The 16,920-nt window shown below is 45.3% G+C and overlaps 1 protein-coding gene across 9 annotated transcripts in view; it reads right to left on the reverse strand.

Annotated features, from left to right (window-relative positions):
• Positions 1-266: 266 nt before the first annotated feature.
• Ptprm (protein tyrosine phosphatase receptor type M) overlaps positions 267-16,920 on the reverse strand; it is a 706,714-nt gene continuing 690,060 nt past the window's right edge. For all 9 annotated transcript variants that reach the window (XM_042259959.2, XM_076549820.1, XM_076549821.1 and 6 more), the window contains 2 exons: positions 11,051-11,186; positions 267-1,012 (listed from right to left, as the gene is read on the reverse strand). In XM_042259959.2, the coding sequence (XP_042115893.1) occupies positions 959-1,012; positions 11,051-11,186 (190 nt within the window). In that variant the 3' untranslated portion in view covers positions 267-958. The remainder of the gene's footprint in view (positions 1,013-11,050; positions 11,187-16,920) is intronic.

Below are 16,920 nucleotides of genomic sequence, written 5' to 3' on the forward strand. Positions count from 1 at the left end.
CTCGTCCTTTCACATGATGGCCTCAATACACACATGATATCATTTTCTTTATACATTAACTGGCCTATCAGAAGTCAATCATGGACCAAGGCAAGGTTCTAAGCGCAAGCTCTCCCCGACAGGATTAGTCTGAGGGGTATGGGTGGCTTCCAGCAACACAGCAAGACTAGTTAAGGATCAGAATTTACTGAGTTGAGAATTCATAAAAGGTAACATCATACAGTCAGTCACTTCTTGGGTTTAGTAAAAATGATTGCCACTCACTGTGCATCACAAAAATTTCTTTTAATGAATAAATAATTTGATGAAATCAAAAAATATTTACAATATAAACAAATGGAAAAGCTTTGGATCTGTGACTCTCACCATGTTACATTTCTGAACGGAGGCCTCCCCAGCTTTTCTCTTTGAATCATACAAATGCGCTAGAAACAACAACTCATACACTGTGTCTTTGTTCATTACATCTTTATCTGTTAGTCCTTGAAAGCTATATAATCTTATATTATGCAACATGTTAAAATACAAATATTAACTAAAAGAATATATTATCATAATGCCAGGTAGCATTCTCCACAGAACAAAACATACACTCAGTTGTAACAATGACAAAGGGTCACGGCCACAAAAAAAAAAAAAAAAACAAACAAACCCAAAAGTACAAATTCCTTCATAAGAATATAATTGTGCTCTTCAGTTGACCAGATGTCTGTGCTGCTCTAACAGTGCCAGTGGCGAGGAGAACAGTCTCTGGTGACTGTCTGCTGTGTTTTGGTCACGCAGCAGCATTACAGGGAACTGGGCAGTGCAAGCAGTTTTAGAAACACTTTCTTGGGCTCTTAAAAAGAGCCAATTATGCAAAGCAAGAATAAGCATACTGACAATTCTTCATCTCATTGCCACAGAACGTCTTGACTTTGTGGTAGGAAGATATTCCTCTGCAGAGCTGTTGATGCTGTCAGCCAGAATTCAAGTACTCCAGGGCCACCTCATAGCAGAACTTGTACTGATCCTAGAAGAGAAAGTGAGGATGTCAGCAGACATCTAACCTCTGCTTCTATTAGGGAAATTACAGCAGATGAGGGTTCTTAATTGCAAGACATAAAAACAATAAAGCTTTGAGCTAGAAATGAATCAGAATGGAGCAGTTTTGAGCCACAGAGCACCCACTGTTGATGCTTCCCTACAAAGCCTCCTAGACAGAATTCCAGTATCTGTGTGCATTAGCACCCTGGAAAGTCCTGTGCAGCTGAAGATGCTTGGGTTCTGCATGCAATTTACTATCAGAAAAAGAATTGCATCTGTAGTGAACAAGTAAGTGTTTTTTTTTTCTATTCCATAAACAACAGGGTACATTAACTATCTGCACGGCATTTCTAGTCTCTATTCTAAGTCATCTAGAGGTGATGGAGGTACATGGAGGATGTGTTGGGTATATGCAAACTATGCCATTTTATATAAGAGAATGGAGTGTCTGCAAGGAGTGAATCCTGGAACTAAGACCTCATGGTTAACAAGAGATGAAGGTATGCTGTTCCTATATGTCTTACATGGGTATTAACAATTGAACCTTGTGCAGGAAGATCAAGAGGTAGACGGGGAGACCAGGAAGGCTGAGGGAAATGCCTGCATGGACTATCCCCAACAGGCTTGTCGATAAGGCTTTTCTCTGGCCCTGCTTTTTCTTGAAGTTTTAGTCAGCAGGATTTCTTGAACGTCACAAGACTTGACTAAGGTTCTTTTAAGTATCATGCACCTTACCATGACCCCTGACTTTGAGAAGTTTGTGATCTAGGGGAAAGGGTAAAACAGGTACCCGAGTGTTAGCACATAAGACAGAATGGTTCCCTGACATGGACTTCGGGTTCACTGGAGATGAGGACAGATCTTCTTGGGAAGGGTGGCACAGGATGGTTCAAATCTGAAATCTCCATCACAGGTTCATCTTTTGAATTCTTAGTCTCCAGCTGGCAGCACTACTTTGGAAGGTTTTAGACAGTGGGAGGTAGTGTCTAGATAGAGGATGTAACTCACTGGCAACAGGTGCTCAGGGGAGATGTTATCACTACCCATTTAATATCTTGGTCTGGGCTTCCTGATCAACTAAAATGGAATGGCCCCTGTCACATGCTTCTGCTGTCAGGATTTGTGTGGCTCCGCAATGCCTTCTTTGCCATGATGGATGGAAAACCTCTGTAATCCTCTCTTCTTTAAGTTACATCTGTAATTCAGGGGCCCAAAGATCGATGCAGCTAGGGGAGGGGACTCAAATTCTTGGTTCTGTCTGTAGTTTTGATTTCTGCCATTGTTATTACAAGCATCCTTTTGGGCTCTGAGATGCTCTGCTTTAGATGATAAAAAAAAATGACCATTTAAAGTGGGATTAAAACAGACCTTCCAGGTAAAGGCAAAAGGAGAATAAGAGACACATGAAAATGTTTGATATCTTCTGGGAAGCACATGTCAGTTCTTTAACAGTTTCAGTGAGTTGAAAAAATAAAATTGGGTGCACATAGAGTGACAATCATCCCCTCTTAGGAACAGTCAGGTCTTCATACAGTTGTATCTGTGGATATCGCTATGCATAAATAAAATGCTGATTGGCCAGTAGCCAGGCAGGAAGTATAGGCGGGATAAGGAGAGAGGAGAATTGTGGGAAGTAGAAGGCTGAGTCAGGGAGACACTGCCAGCCACCACCATGAAAAGTGAGATGTAAGGTACTGGTAAGCCATGAGCCACGTGGCAAGATATAGATTTATAGAAATGGGTTAATTTAAGATAGAAGAACTAGATAACAAGAAGCCTGCCACGGCCATACAGTTTGTAAGCAATGTAAGTCTCTGTGTGTTTACTCGGTTGGGTCTGAGTGGCTGTGGGACTGGCAGGTGAGAGAGATTTGTCCTGACCATGGGCCAGGCAGGACTGGAGAAAACTCCAGCTATAAGTTGTTGTCTTTAAAGTCTTTCCCCATGTATAACCTAGCTAACTGCTGCTTGCTTATTAAACCTTAGAATTTCATTTTTCTATCTTTTAACTTCCTGTGGTGTGCATTTATGAATGAGATGATAATATTGGATAATCTCAAAATAACCCCCTTTACCCCATCTGTTTGTTCTAATTAGGGAACCAAGTCCATCTACATTCATGGGTATAGTTGATCAGTAAGGATGTACTCGTGTCATCTGGTTGATTTTCTTCTGGGTGTTTTAAAGAGTCTTTGTGTTTCTCTTCCTTCTTCTCCTTGTTGACCTGGAACATGGTGTGTTCCTGATCTTGAACTTGAAATCCTTCTACCTCTATGAGAGTTGGGGTTAAAAGCCTGTGCCACCATACCTGTCTCTTCAGGTTTTTCTTTCTTGTTCATCTTTGTGATTAGATATAGATCATACAGATAATAACCCAATTCCTTTACACTTCTCATTTGCAGACCTATTCTATTGGGATTCATCACTTTCATGATGGTAGTTATTTTTTCATTCACATCTGGATGTTGAGTCCACTAAGCATCTTTTGTAAGGCCAGCATGGTGGTCATGAGTCCCTCAGTCTGATTTTCTTTGAAGCATTTTATTGCCATTTACGAATGGTAGCCTTGCTGGGTACAGGATTCTTGGTTGGCAGTTACTCTCTGAATTCCAGGAATGGATTTTTTTTTTATTTATTTTTGCAGGGTGGAGGGGTGTGGTGTGGCAGATAGGTAAAGGATAACATATAGAGGGAGTCAGTTCTCTCCTTCCACCACGTGGGCTCTGGGGATGGAACTCAGTTGTCAGGCCTCGGCAGCAAGTGCCTTTACCTGTTGAGCCCACTCTCTAGCTTGGTAGTTATGCTGCAATGTTGGCCTTATCTCTCTGCATGGGCACCACAGTGTAGAAGCCTCTATAGATAGAGCATATTTGGCTGAGATGGATTACCTTTAGCCTAGCATAGACCATGACAGTCAGAGAGACCCACTGTCTCTGGTGGCCACACAAGAATAGAGATACTTTAGTCGTGTAAGTAGGTGTGGTGTAGACAGCAGTGGGTATGGGCACTCTGTGTGTAGCTACTACTGGAGGAACAGTAGCTCCAACTGGTGCCACAGATGTTCCCCCTGGCACTGTAGAGACCCAGCACCAGCAACTGCTTCTGGTTTTGGAGGTGGGAGCAGTGATGGGACCCATGCAGCCCTCTGTGGTGCCCACACAGTACTGACAGCAGCCTGTGGGATGTGGGTGGATGGGAAGTACCCTGTAAATCTGTCCTCCGTCCAATGACCTGCGTTTCTCTTTGCGGTTGCTTTTTTAAACCCATGGACTGGAAACACTATTACTCACCCTCCACAAAGTTCTATTTCTGGTTCATAGGCTAAGATTGATTATTTTAGCGCTAGATGCTTTTATTTTCAGAATGTTTAAAAGAAGCAATTTGAATTTCAGAATTCTAAAAGGCCGTATTGTCGGATTGCCAGGCTGACAAATTGGCCACCAAGTGCTCCAATCATCTCTCCAGTTTCTGTGAATCCTAGGGGTGATTTTTTTTTTCAAAATGGAAATGTAATCCCTCATTGCATAAAAATGATTATTTTCAGATCTAACTGTGCAATTAGTTTCAGTGACTACCACAAATGGTCCTTTTAACATATTCAAACACAGCTAGTAGGAACTTGTGGCTGCTGGCCTCAGGTCAGGACAAAAGGTGGAGACTCATGGAGGATTTTAGGTTTCTCTGCTAAGATGCTGTGACCCAGCAGTCCCCAGAGCGTCCCCGTCTGAGGGATGACTATAATTTTCAAAATGAGTTCCCCTTCTCTCATCTCATCCATCCTGAGCAAGCTGCCAATCCCCACAGATTCTGTGATGACCAGTTTCTGAATCATAAAAATAAGGGGAAGGCAGAGAAAGGCCACAGATTGCTGTGTCTCCTCCTCCAAGCCCCTGGGTAAATGCCTCAAATCTTCCTGCATTGGAAACTGATTATGCTTGATCACCAGGTACAGCTCTGTCTTCTGCAGATTTCTCCCTCAGCTCCCCTGCTTCTGAATGGTATAATTAAGCCACATGAGCCATCCCGGGGTTTCGTGGGTACATTCAATGCACCTTGGTCCTGAGTTTTCCCAGCCCAGACCTTAGCTGCTGGTGGCAGGCGTGGAGTGCTTGGTCTGGAACAGAGGTTCAGCAGGGTCCCATTCCCATTAGGGCCGCTTGCTGTTCCTCTCTAGACTGATTCTGATGGGCAGTGGCCCCTATGAAGAGGGAGAAGTGACTTCTGGAATGGAACCGAAAGCTGAGGTCATTCTTTAAAACGTCCTGGCAGGTGGCCGGTTGAGTACGGGAGTTATAAGGGCTCCTGAGGGCAATTCTGAGGCACTGTGGGAAGGCTAGCACTCTTTGTCAGCACACATTGACTGTGCTAGAGGAGCTGAGGGGGGCGCCTCAGTCAGTCTGGGCGCACCAAACACTGCATGTCAGTTGCTCAAGATTCAAAGAGAACAGTCTGCTCAGCTTACTTGAAGCAAACCTCCCTCCCTGAGGTCCCTGTCTGAAACTCTGATAGGTTTCCCAATGGCAACAGGACACTTCAGGCTGGAACCATCTTCCTGCTAGGAAGCTGAAGTGGTCGCTGTGTGCAAATAACTGTGGGTGGGTGGTGATGGTTGGTTCTCAGCAGGTCACATTGGTGACTGTCCCCTCTGTACTAAGGAGACTCGTCCATCCTCACCACTACTCAAAGGACAGGGCTACAGAGAGTCAGACCTTGTTGTCATGCTTCAGAAACAAAATGGCTACATATCACACTGGACTTGGAAACGGCCGCCGAGTCAGGGCCCAGTTTTCCTGAGCTGATGTGAAGTAAGGGCGAATCTGGTACCTGACCCTGAGCCGCCTCGTGGGCTCTACTTTTCCTGCCTGTTAACTCTGTTTTATGGGATGGGCATTGCCCACGCCAGACTCATAAATTAAATTATCTGTAATTTTGACACAGTTCAATGGTTTTCAATATTTACAGAGTTGAGCACAAGGTAAATTCCAACATTTCTCCACCCCGTTGAGAAACCCTGGGCCAGGCGGTAACCGTCCCCTCCCCCCTTCTAGCCCTTAACAAGCACCGCTTTACTTCCGTTATTCATGATGTCACCTATTCAGAACATTTTGTATCCATGGGGTGATACCACACATGAACCCCCCACCCCCAATCCCTCCGACAGACAGGCTTAATGTTCTTCTGCCCCGCTTTGAAGAAGAAGGGCATGGATGATGAGAATGGTGACTGATGCTCACTACAGGGTGCCCTGGTTTGTATCTGGTCCCCAACACCAAACAAGTGGTTGTACAACAAGGCATGCATGGCTTTTGGAGGTGGGCTTCCATGGTACACTTGCAGGCGTCAATGGTGACTGAGCCTGGAATTTCCTAGGCCCCTTGTGGAAACTCTGAGAAGGGCCAGGGGCCTCTATTTGGGTGCGGAGTGTCAGGTCCAAAAAGACTCCCCCCAAATGGCTAACTGTGGTGCCTATTAGCATACCAAAGTACATGCTGGCATGCTCTGCTCTTCCCTCTACCCTAAACACTAGAACAAGGCTTCCTTCCCTCCCCCAATCTCTTCATTCCTATATAACCCTGCCATTTTGGCCATGTGCCCTCGTGATTCTCTCTGCCTTTTGCCTCTCTCTCAAATCTCTCAATTCCTCCCACCCCCCCACCATAGCCCAGTTTAGTCTACTGGCCATGCTTGGTCTACTACTTTCTCTCCTTGCTCTGGACTCTTCCAGATGCCTCAGGCTGCACTCTCCCTCATATCTACAATGAAACCTCCCTCCCCCTCAACCATACCTTGGATTGGTCATGTCCCCATTTTTATACAGAGATCGGGCCAATCTTACCTGGATTTCAAGAGGTATGAAGCCCCAGATGGCATGCAGCTCAAGTTCAGAGCCTGCATTTTCCTGAAAGGGAAGCTTTTCCACAGACAGGACACCTAGGGGACCACAGGTCCAGCCACTGACTTCAGGGTAAGGCACTGGGCAGGGAGAAGTGTCACCTCTAGATAACACTATTCCCAGAGGCTGTTGGTTGAGACAGAGTCCAGCCAGGAGGGCAATGCTGAGGGGAGCTGCTGGGAGCTTCAGCTTTCCCGCATCCCCGACAGCTTCAAGGCCATTGTCTCTGATTCCAACTAGGCAGAGTTGTCCTTGTTTGTTCTGGGGGACTTAGAACTTAGGGATGGTGACAAGGCTTCATAAACAGATAGTTAACTTAGAAGCCAGGTCAAAATGGGGTCAGAATAAAGTACAGCTACCACCTCTGGACAAAAAATGTTCTAACCTTATATTCTAAATTACTATTTTTATTGTGTGTGTGTTTGTGCGCACTCATGTGCACACAGAGGGCCAGCATGTCTCATCTCCTCTTTCTTTCTCTGCCTTATTCCTGGAAGACAGGGTCTATCTCTCCCTGGAACATGTGTTCTTTCGGCTGGGCTGGAAGCTAGCAAGCCTCAGCGATTCTCCTCTTTGTCTCACACGGTGCAGGGATTACAGGCACTTCCGAGGCCCTGCCTGTGTTACGGACGCTGGGACCTGAACCCAGGCCTTCACGCTTGCTTGTACAGCAAGTGCTCTCAACCACTGAACCATCTCTGCAGCCCTTGTATTCTAAATTAATTTCCTTCCTAGCAATGTTGCCTTTCCCCTAAACCTCCACACTGAGAATGTGAGGAAATAGATGTCTAGGGTATTCTAGCTATCCCAGAGAGTGCCAGGTTTCAAAATGAGTGTATAAACTTTCAAAGTCTAGGGCAGTTTAGAGACATCAGAACCACAAAGCAAGAAGGAAGAGACAGGGAGGAATCCCTATGTATTCCTCCCATGTCGGAGGGAAGGGTACAGTTGCAGCATTTGGGGGTTCTGGATAGAGGTGCCACTGTAGGTATCCTCCTGTCTCTGAGCTGTGTGAAGAGACCCAGTGGAGTCCAGGTATTAGTTTCCCACTCCATCTACCCTGCTTCCTGGCTGACCAGCTCAGAAGCATGCCCCGAGGCCTTCTGGAACATACTCATTTCTTTAAATATGCAGCTCACATATTCAGTACCCTTCTCAATGGCTGGCCCCAATTTTTTTTCACTCAGATCTCAGCTAGCTGCTACCCATGGAACAGCCGTACCAGACTTTATCATGCTGACCCACGCTAATTAATTCCTTCAGCCAACATTTCTGAATTCTAAAGTAGAAAGAAAGATACTGTGCTTCATGGACCAAAAGAAAAAAAAAAAAACCCACCAAACCAAATACAAGAGCTCTTACGCTCTTACTCCGGTCCAGAAGCTTCAAACCAGACAAAAAGAGCATTGTGACATTTTTCCTCTGGTCACCAGCTATTATCTCGCTAACAGTCACCGTGACAGATTGGCAGATGGCTTTCTTTGGAAATCTCATCACTTTCCCTTCATCTCTTTGCCACTGACCTTCTCAAAAGCTCAGTGCTGACCTTCAGCGTGCCAGGCTTCCGGGGACCTCGTATGTGCAACTAGAATTATCTACAACTTTACAGGACACAGTGTGGAAGAAATGACTTCCTAAGCTCTGTTGCACAGTGGGGAACCGTGGTTTTGACAACAAGGAGTTAAATATTTCCAAACAGCCATCAGAGAGGATTTAAAAGGTTCCCAACACAAAGAATGGAAAAAAAAAATGCCCGAAGCAACAGAGACACCGGTTACTGTGTCCTGATCATTATACGTCGTACACCTGTATTGAAATGCCACACTGTACCCCATAACCATGCTGAATTACTGTAAGTCAGTGAAATTAATTTTTTTTAAAAGACATTCCTTTCTAACACCCCAAACTCCAATATCATTACAGAATAGTAGTATAGACTACTGTCTGCAGCACAGACTCCCTCTGGCCAGCCACCTGAGCCTCCATTCATTTCATGAGGAATCGCCCTGGCCTGTACTCTGAACCGCTGATTTGAAAAAAAGCCTGGCGTATCTGACCATAAAAACTCCTGAGTGATGATACCTCAGTAGAGCCATTACAGGGAAGGCCTGGAAGGGTGTACTTCTAACGCTCTGCTTAACTCGGACTCGGTGAGAGAACTGACTTTTTTTTTCTTTTTTTTTAAATCATGGGCAGCTCTGCCCAAGTCCTAACCAAACTCTGGAAGCTTCGTCTATCTGTGAGGTTAAGTGTGGCATCTGCAGACTTCTTTCCTGCCCCACCTCAGGCTACCAGTGACTGGGGCTGCTCTCCTCTCAGCCCAGTCGGGTGAAGACTCTAGCACTCACGTGACAATTCTTAGCTGGTTCCAGGGAATTCTGCACACAGACATACCTTGTAGCCCATGTGCATGAAGTCTATCACCATTTGAAGTGTGACAGGGGCCAGGCCTGGCACATGCTAAATGTCACATTAATAGGGCTGCTCGTCTCCTTCCTTAGCACTTGGGTATGACCACATCCCGGGGGGCCACAAAGGCATCATCATGCCCAGTGAACACCTTACACATCCAATTGCCTCTCTGATCTGCAATGCCCCAACACATTCACAGGTGTTTTCATGCTGTGTCACCTCAAAGAAGCTACCACTACCCCTGGTTGATAAAGGTAAAACTCAAGGATGCTGGCATCACAAAGCTTGCGTGTTCGAGGTCATCTAGTTTAAGTTAATAGCACAGTTGGGACTCTTTGGGTTTCTTTGGTTTTCGTATAGGGCAGGAAAGAAGAGGCAAACATTTGGGGAAACAGGATTCTTCTTGGCAGAGTTGATGTAATGGCTCAGACGTTTGAGGGCATGCACCCAGCCAAGGAGTCCTTCTGCCAGAGTCCCTGGATAATGCCTCGCTTCCTAGATGTGGAATATAAGCACAAGCCCGTGTCTAGGGACAGCAGATGCCACCGGAGAGTACTGAGAAGTGTAGTGGTGTTTGCTCCACCCATGACCTTGGGCTATAGGGCCCCAAGGTGCCTTAAAAGGAAAGGGAGAAGGGTCAGGAGCCCCTTCGCCCTGCTTCCTGGTCTGATGGAACTGCCAGATGGATTCACTCCTGGCTAGATCGGAGGACGACTTCAGCTGTCTATGCCGTTCTGTATTCGTGAGTGTATTTCCTCAATTTACATCTTAATAAATAACTATTATTCATTAAGTAGACTCACGTGGATTGATCTCAACAGAGGAGGATTTAGCTATGCCCCAGCAGTCGGCTGTCAGAGGTCACGCTATCACCTGGCTCCAGGCACTGCGCCAGTAACACCTCACCTAGCACATGGAGTCCTGGCTACTTTCTCAAGTTCAGTTCAACTCTTGACCCCTTCTCTGCATCTTGGATTTTAACTGCATCCCTGCGGAACTGTGGACTTCAGGACACAGCATAGCTTGCCTCTTCCTCCCTCTTCTCTGCTGCAAGAGTCACTGTCCAGGCCCTGCACTGGTTCCCTTCAGCTCACTCACAGAGATGTACAGCACCCAAGAGCAAAGCTGCTTCCATGAAGCTATACTTCTACTATTGAGTTACCGTGGCTGGCATTTTAACAGCTCTACATTAAAAAAAAAGGGGGGGGGGGTTTTGTGAAGCACTCTAAGAAAATAATTGCACCTAGTCCTTTGTTTCTCAACTCCTTTAGTGCTTTTCTCCGATATGGCCACCATAATTAAACGCCATATTCCGTATGTCAACCTGAAACTCACAGCTTTGATAAATATTAGGCGATTAAGCTATTTATAAAAATCTATAATTTGAAAATCTGGCATTTCTTGTACTATGATTATTTCTTCTCCACTAAGACTTAAGTGCTTACCCACGTGGAAGGCACTGCCAGGAAGGGAAATTAATAAGAATGTTCACTTGTAAGTCTCAACCATTTCTACCATTTCAACGAAGCCGAGGGAGTCTCCTCTAGAAGACAGGAAAGGAAGTAGGAGAGCAAGGGAGGAAAAGTCGCCCTGAGCCACACCGTGTGTGGCGCTTTGGAACAGAGGGTCCTCTTGATTGAGCACCGCCATTGTGGGAGCTGGTGAGGAATCCTACACAACTGTGAGATACCCTGCGGGGCAGGCCAGAGGGGCGTCCTACCAGGAGGTCCACCATGTTCGGCTTGTTGTTCCTCAGTGTCTTGACGGCATGGAAGACGTCCACGGTTCTCTGGTGCCGGAGCATTTCACAGACAATGCTGATGGCACAGAAGGTGCCACTGCGGCCTCCTCCGTTCCTGTCACAGAAAAAAATCAGGTGGTTGGACAGCGTCTGCCATCACCTTGCTTCTCGCACACCACCTGTGGAGATATGTGGTCTACACCCTGGGGAAAGGTCAGAAGGAAGGTGCAAAGGGGACAAGCTGGCTTGGCATGTGGCCCACAGTTCCGTCCTAGCTCTGTCCCTGCCAGATGATGATTTCTGATATGGTCCCTTACTGTTTTTTTGTTTTTGTTTTGTTTTGTTTTTCTAGGCAGGGTTTCTCTGTGTAGCCCTGGAGGTTTTTGGAACTCACTCTGTAGACCAGGCTGGCCTCAAACTCACAGACATCCACCTGCCTCTGCCTCCTGAGTGCTGGGATTAAAGGTGTGCCCGGATCCTAACTGATTTTTATACAAAGTACCCAGTGTGGAAAAATTCCAGTGGGCAGCCACCTCATCTGAAATCTGCCAGGAAAACTAATGACAAGTGGAGATATGTACAAATACATACGCGGCCTTTGAAGAATGTACTAGAATTCCTCTATCTCCCAAACATGACGGCTCTTTAAAATCTCTTTTTAAAAGTAATTTTAAATGTATGGGGACATTGTAAACACAGCACAGAGAGTTCCCTTGCCCAACCTGTAGTGCACATTGCATACAACCACTGTACACCATCAAGATCAGGAGGTAACAGATCTACCACACTACGGCTGAACTACCGACCTCAGTCACGTCACCAGCTTCTGCACTAAGGTCCCTTTTGTGGTCCAGGATCTACTCTGGTTGTCATCTCCTATCTCTTTAACCTTCTCCAGTCTGTGACAGTTGGCCCGTCTGTCAGCTTTTCCTTGTCTGTCTTGATGTGGCCACTTCTGACGAGCCCTGGATGGCTGCTTTGTGGAATATGAAATTCAGAACGTAGAAAGGAAGCTTAGAGAAGACCCGTGTGCCCTGGCCACAGTTTGAAGAGGTCACTACCAAGTCCCACAACGGACTGTCCTTTCATCTGGGTTTCTTTGGTGTTTCTTTGTCACTGGAGATGAGGGATTGGACTTGGCTAAGAAAGCTAGAAGAGGAGTCTTACACCCTCTAAAGGATTCATGAGTTGATGTCTCAGTCCCAGGGATGTTCATCTTGCCCACAAGAGGGTGCTGGTGAGGATTTTCACTGTCAAGTTATTATCTTTCTCTTTGTAGTTAATACGTATCTTGGAGTGAGATACTTTGGGACTGTGCGTATATTCAGTCACCAATGATTTTCATACACAATGGTGGATCTTGTTTTCAGCAATTAACTATGACTGTTTCATTTATCTAATGTTGACCTTATATTTTCTTCCCTTGTTTAACATCCTACCATAAGAAATAGCTCTCTTCCACTTGAAAATGTATTTGTTTTTATTATTTATATCAACCTAGGCAGACACTGAAAATTTTACTACATGTGCTAAAAGTCTATCAGTAATTATCTTTGCCTCAAATTATTCCAGCTCTAGCCATGCAGAATCCCATCAGGTTGTTCCCATGTTTGTATGGCATATTCTTGCCCTTTTTTGAGCATATTTGTATTTTCTAGAATGTTCCTCTTGTACTTTCCATGCATTAGTTTCTTTTATAAGGAGGTAAGTGATCTTTCATTTATTCTTAAACATGATACCTCTATCACACTGAAATAAACCTCACTTTGCCAAAATTCTTTTTGGGAGAGTGGCATGATGTGCTTTGCATGTGGTAGTGAGAGGGCAACTCTGTGGAGTGGATCCGCTTCTTCCCTCTTTATGTGGGTTCTGGGCTTGAATTCAGTTTGGCAGACTTGCACACCAAGCACCTTGACCCAGTGAGCCACCACACTGGCCTAACATTACTGGTTTAATGCCGAGTAACCAGTGCTCCAATAGCCTAGATATTTTCTTCTAGTGACTTTAAAAAAACCCTACATCTAAGCAATTTGTACATATTACATTTGGTTGGTGTTTTATAAATTTATAGTAATTGATGGTTTTTCTCTTTGTCCACAAGAATTTGTTAGAGAAAAGGGGTGCTTGTCTTGTAGAGAGTCCCACATTCTAGATATTTCTCACTCACTGCACCTCTCCAATATGATTTAATATATTGTCTTTGACCCATGTATCCTGCAAATTGGTGGCTGGCATCAGTGCTTGTAAAGGACACTGGATGGAGAAATGGTCAATTCAAAGTTTTCACTCATAAAAGACTTACACGTTCTCTAATAAGCATAAGACATCTGGTTGTCCCTTGTTTTGCTACTTTAAGATTGGTTAGTGTCAAGGATGAGAGTCAGGGCTGTCAGCTCCTTCAGTCTGTTGTAACATTCTAAGTCTTCTCTTTAGATAAAGAGTAACACAGCTATAATGAAGTCCATGATGAAGAATGATAAGCAGATACTGGAGTTAAGTTTTGCAAATGTACACACCACAGTAGCTCCACTGGAGCCACAGTGTCCTGGTCAGCCCCAAGGCTTCCTTCCTCACAAGACCATGCCCTTGTCCGTTCACAGTGTCACTAACCTTTGGAATCCTTGTTCCATGGCTTTAAAAATTCAGCCATTCTGGGGGGCATACAGTGGTTCTAATGAGTATTTTCCTAAACACCAAAACCAAACTAATGCTGTTGATTATCACTGCTTATATGTTTTTTTTTTTTTTTTTTTTTTTTTTTGTATCTCCAACTCAGGGCTTGGCACCTACTAGACAAAGGTTCTACCATGGGGCTGCATGCCATGCTTTCTTTTCTGAAGTGTGATGCCTGTCAAACTTTTGGCCCATTAAAAACTAAGGTGTTAAATGTCTTGTTCTAATGATTTGCTGTATGTGTAGACATCCTGGCTCTGGGACCTTTGCCAGATGTATGCATTCAGGACCCCACCCACCCACCCCATCATGATTTTCCTCCCTATCTATTCAGATCTTGTCAACAGAGTATCTCATTTTAATGAAATCCCTTCTGTATCCTCTCCAAATCAGTCTTTGCTAACCTCTTGTTCAGGAGGAGTATCTCCCACATGTTCTTATGGAGGCTCTGCTGTCTGCTTTCAACACGTGGGGGGTGGGGATTCATCTGAAAGGATTTCTATTCGTTTGTGAGGAGACAGACAGGCTGATGTGTCCAGCTTCCCCACTGCCCTGCAGTCACATGCTGCTGTCAGGGGACACAGGGACAAGGCTCTGCCTCAGGGCCTCTTCTGCTCTGTTCTTTGCACGGATGTTCCAATGTCCTCGACCATGAGCTCTTTACCTCACATTTCAACACCTGCTCATGACCACTGTCGACATCCACTCTTTCCACAGTTTCAGAATGAGGACATAATCTTGTTTTAAAAACAGTAAGGAATTTATAAGGAAGAAAATTTCTGTCTGTATACCCTGTATCTAGAGAGCGTTCATGCAGGTGTACTCTGCTCTCAGCCAATAGGTGGCGCTGCACCATGCCGAATTCCTCACCAAGGACTGTTAAAAATAAAAAATAAAAAAATAAAAACGCTTCCAAAGCATTTTCTTTCCCCCTGACCAATATTGGAAGATACCAGTTTAAACTTTCTTGTAGGCTAAAAAGAAAACAAAATCTTAAAGTTTTTAAATCTTAAAAAGAAACCCAAACCTTCTCTACAGGGCTGAGTATCCCACCCAACATTAGCAAAAGGCAATTCCACAGGAATTATGGGACTGAGGAGAGTTTGAGGGGGTACCCTCACAGAGGATAAGAAAAAGATGGCAGGCAGGCAGAAGAGTGACAACAGATGCCCACCACTGTCTGTGACAGCCAGACAGCCCGCTGTTAGAGACACCACACGGAACGGTGTTATAATTGCTTAGTTGGAGGGTCACAGCTGCCCTTTGGAAGAATGCTCCCTACAACGTGCCATGATTGAACAGGTCTTTTTTTATCTTTCATGCCTCTTCCTTTCAACTATCTGCAGTAGTGACCCATTCCCGAGGGCTCAAGGATTGGCTCATGTTAGAAAGCTAGTATTCAGGGTCGAAACAAGTTATGCTTCCAGATACGATGCAGGATTTCCAGATTCAGGAGGGCTAACTGAAAACTACTTTTAATGTTAAAAATATAAACCACTGGTCTGTGACTGTAACTTGGTATTAGAGCACTTGCCTCGCATCCTCAAGGCTCTGGATTCCATCTCCAGGACCTCACAAAACAAAACAAAAACAAACCCATGCAAAAAAAATCTAACAGATCTAAGTCAGGTGGTGGTGGTGGTGGTGGTGGTGGTGGTGGTGGTGGTGGTGGTGGTGGTGGTGGTGGTGGTGGTGCATGCCTTTAATCCCAGCACTCCAGAGGCAGAGGCAGGTGGATCTCTGAGTTTGAGGACAGCCTGGTCAAACCAACCAAAATAATCTAACAGATCTAATACCAGCTAATTAAAACATCAACTTTCCTACTGGGATTTATTTTTTATATAGGTCTTCTATTTCTTTTTGCACATTAAGCTATGCATTTATGTGCAGTGGGTTCCAGTAGCTCAGGCTTCTTTCCTGTTAGCACTTGATAGGTGTGCTTCTCTACGTGAGGTGGCCTGGCGCCCAGGAACTTTTCTCTGTCTTCCCTTTTTCCTGGTTGTCTTTCTTCATTTCAGGAAGCTGGCCATCTTGGCCCTTCGAGCGCTTGTTGTACTCAATCCACACACCTACTGGCCAGGGTCTTGCCTTAACTTACTTGCTCATGAAATGATGCCTAAGGCATGCAGTGATGTTGTAGACTGTCTGTTTTGCTATGGCAACACTTACGGGTGTTCCTTTCTGAACAGTGTCCATTCTGCTGATGTCTACAATATCATCCTTCTTGTAGATCTGCCCATGCACAACCCCCGCCCTCCCAGCTCTATTTCTTAAAAGACCTAAAGAACATATAGTGGGTGCCTCTCTCTTTCATTTTGACAAGTTACGGGAAGATGGCTGCCTTGGCTGAAATAAAGGCCCCGTTGTGATTTGATTGGCTCAGTATGCTGAACCTCTCATCTTCTTCTGAGAAATAAGAAGGGGGTGGAACAGACACTTCTCCAGCACTGAGGCTATGGCCAGGAAGGGAGTTCAAAGCATGGGGAGGATGAGTACACTGCTCTACACAGATATGATAGGGTGACCTAAGATGGAGGACAGGCCTGGGGAGGTTCCTATGGCTCTTTCCAATGAACCTGTTTTCTGTAGCATACTGAGGGTCTGAGAAAAATTCAGGGGTTTCACCACATGAGGTGAGGGCAGGGAGTCAGGAGTAACCTGGACCCTCCCTGAGTTACCACTGAAACTTAGGGTGGTCTGCTCAGAGGAAATGTTCATTGTCCTTCAATTCGGGAATGATCTTGTCCTCTGTTTCTAATGATATTTCTCTGAAAGGCAACACATGCTCATACTTTGAACTCCCTCAAATCCTCTGAGCGCCGTCCTTGACCACCATGCCTTTTCATTGCCTGTTCTGTTAGGCCAAGTCCAGCTGGATGATTAGCTGCACATCACTGCCAGTGAGAACGTGGGGGTGAAAGCGCTCTGGGAAGAAAGACATTCTCTCCTCAGTGGCTCCCGACAGCAAGTGGAACTCATCCAGGGGTTTGCAATAGCACAGATGCCTGGGTTCCATGAGGAGACTGGGATTTAATTGGTGTCAGTGTGGCCTGAGGGCAATACTCACTGAAGCTTCTGCCCAAAGGACTGCCAATGCACAGGTCCGATTGGGAAGCATCTGGCCAAGGACTGTGACATTTTAGCGCCTGCTACAACTGTTGACCTAGATGTCCCCC

The sequence above is a fragment of the Peromyscus maniculatus genome, chromosome 13, assembly GCF_049852395.1.
Source record: "Peromyscus maniculatus bairdii isolate BWxNUB_F1_BW_parent chromosome 13, HU_Pman_BW_mat_3.1, whole genome shotgun sequence".
In the NCBI taxonomy this organism is placed as follows: domain Eukaryota; kingdom Metazoa; phylum Chordata; class Mammalia; order Rodentia; family Cricetidae; genus Peromyscus; species Peromyscus maniculatus.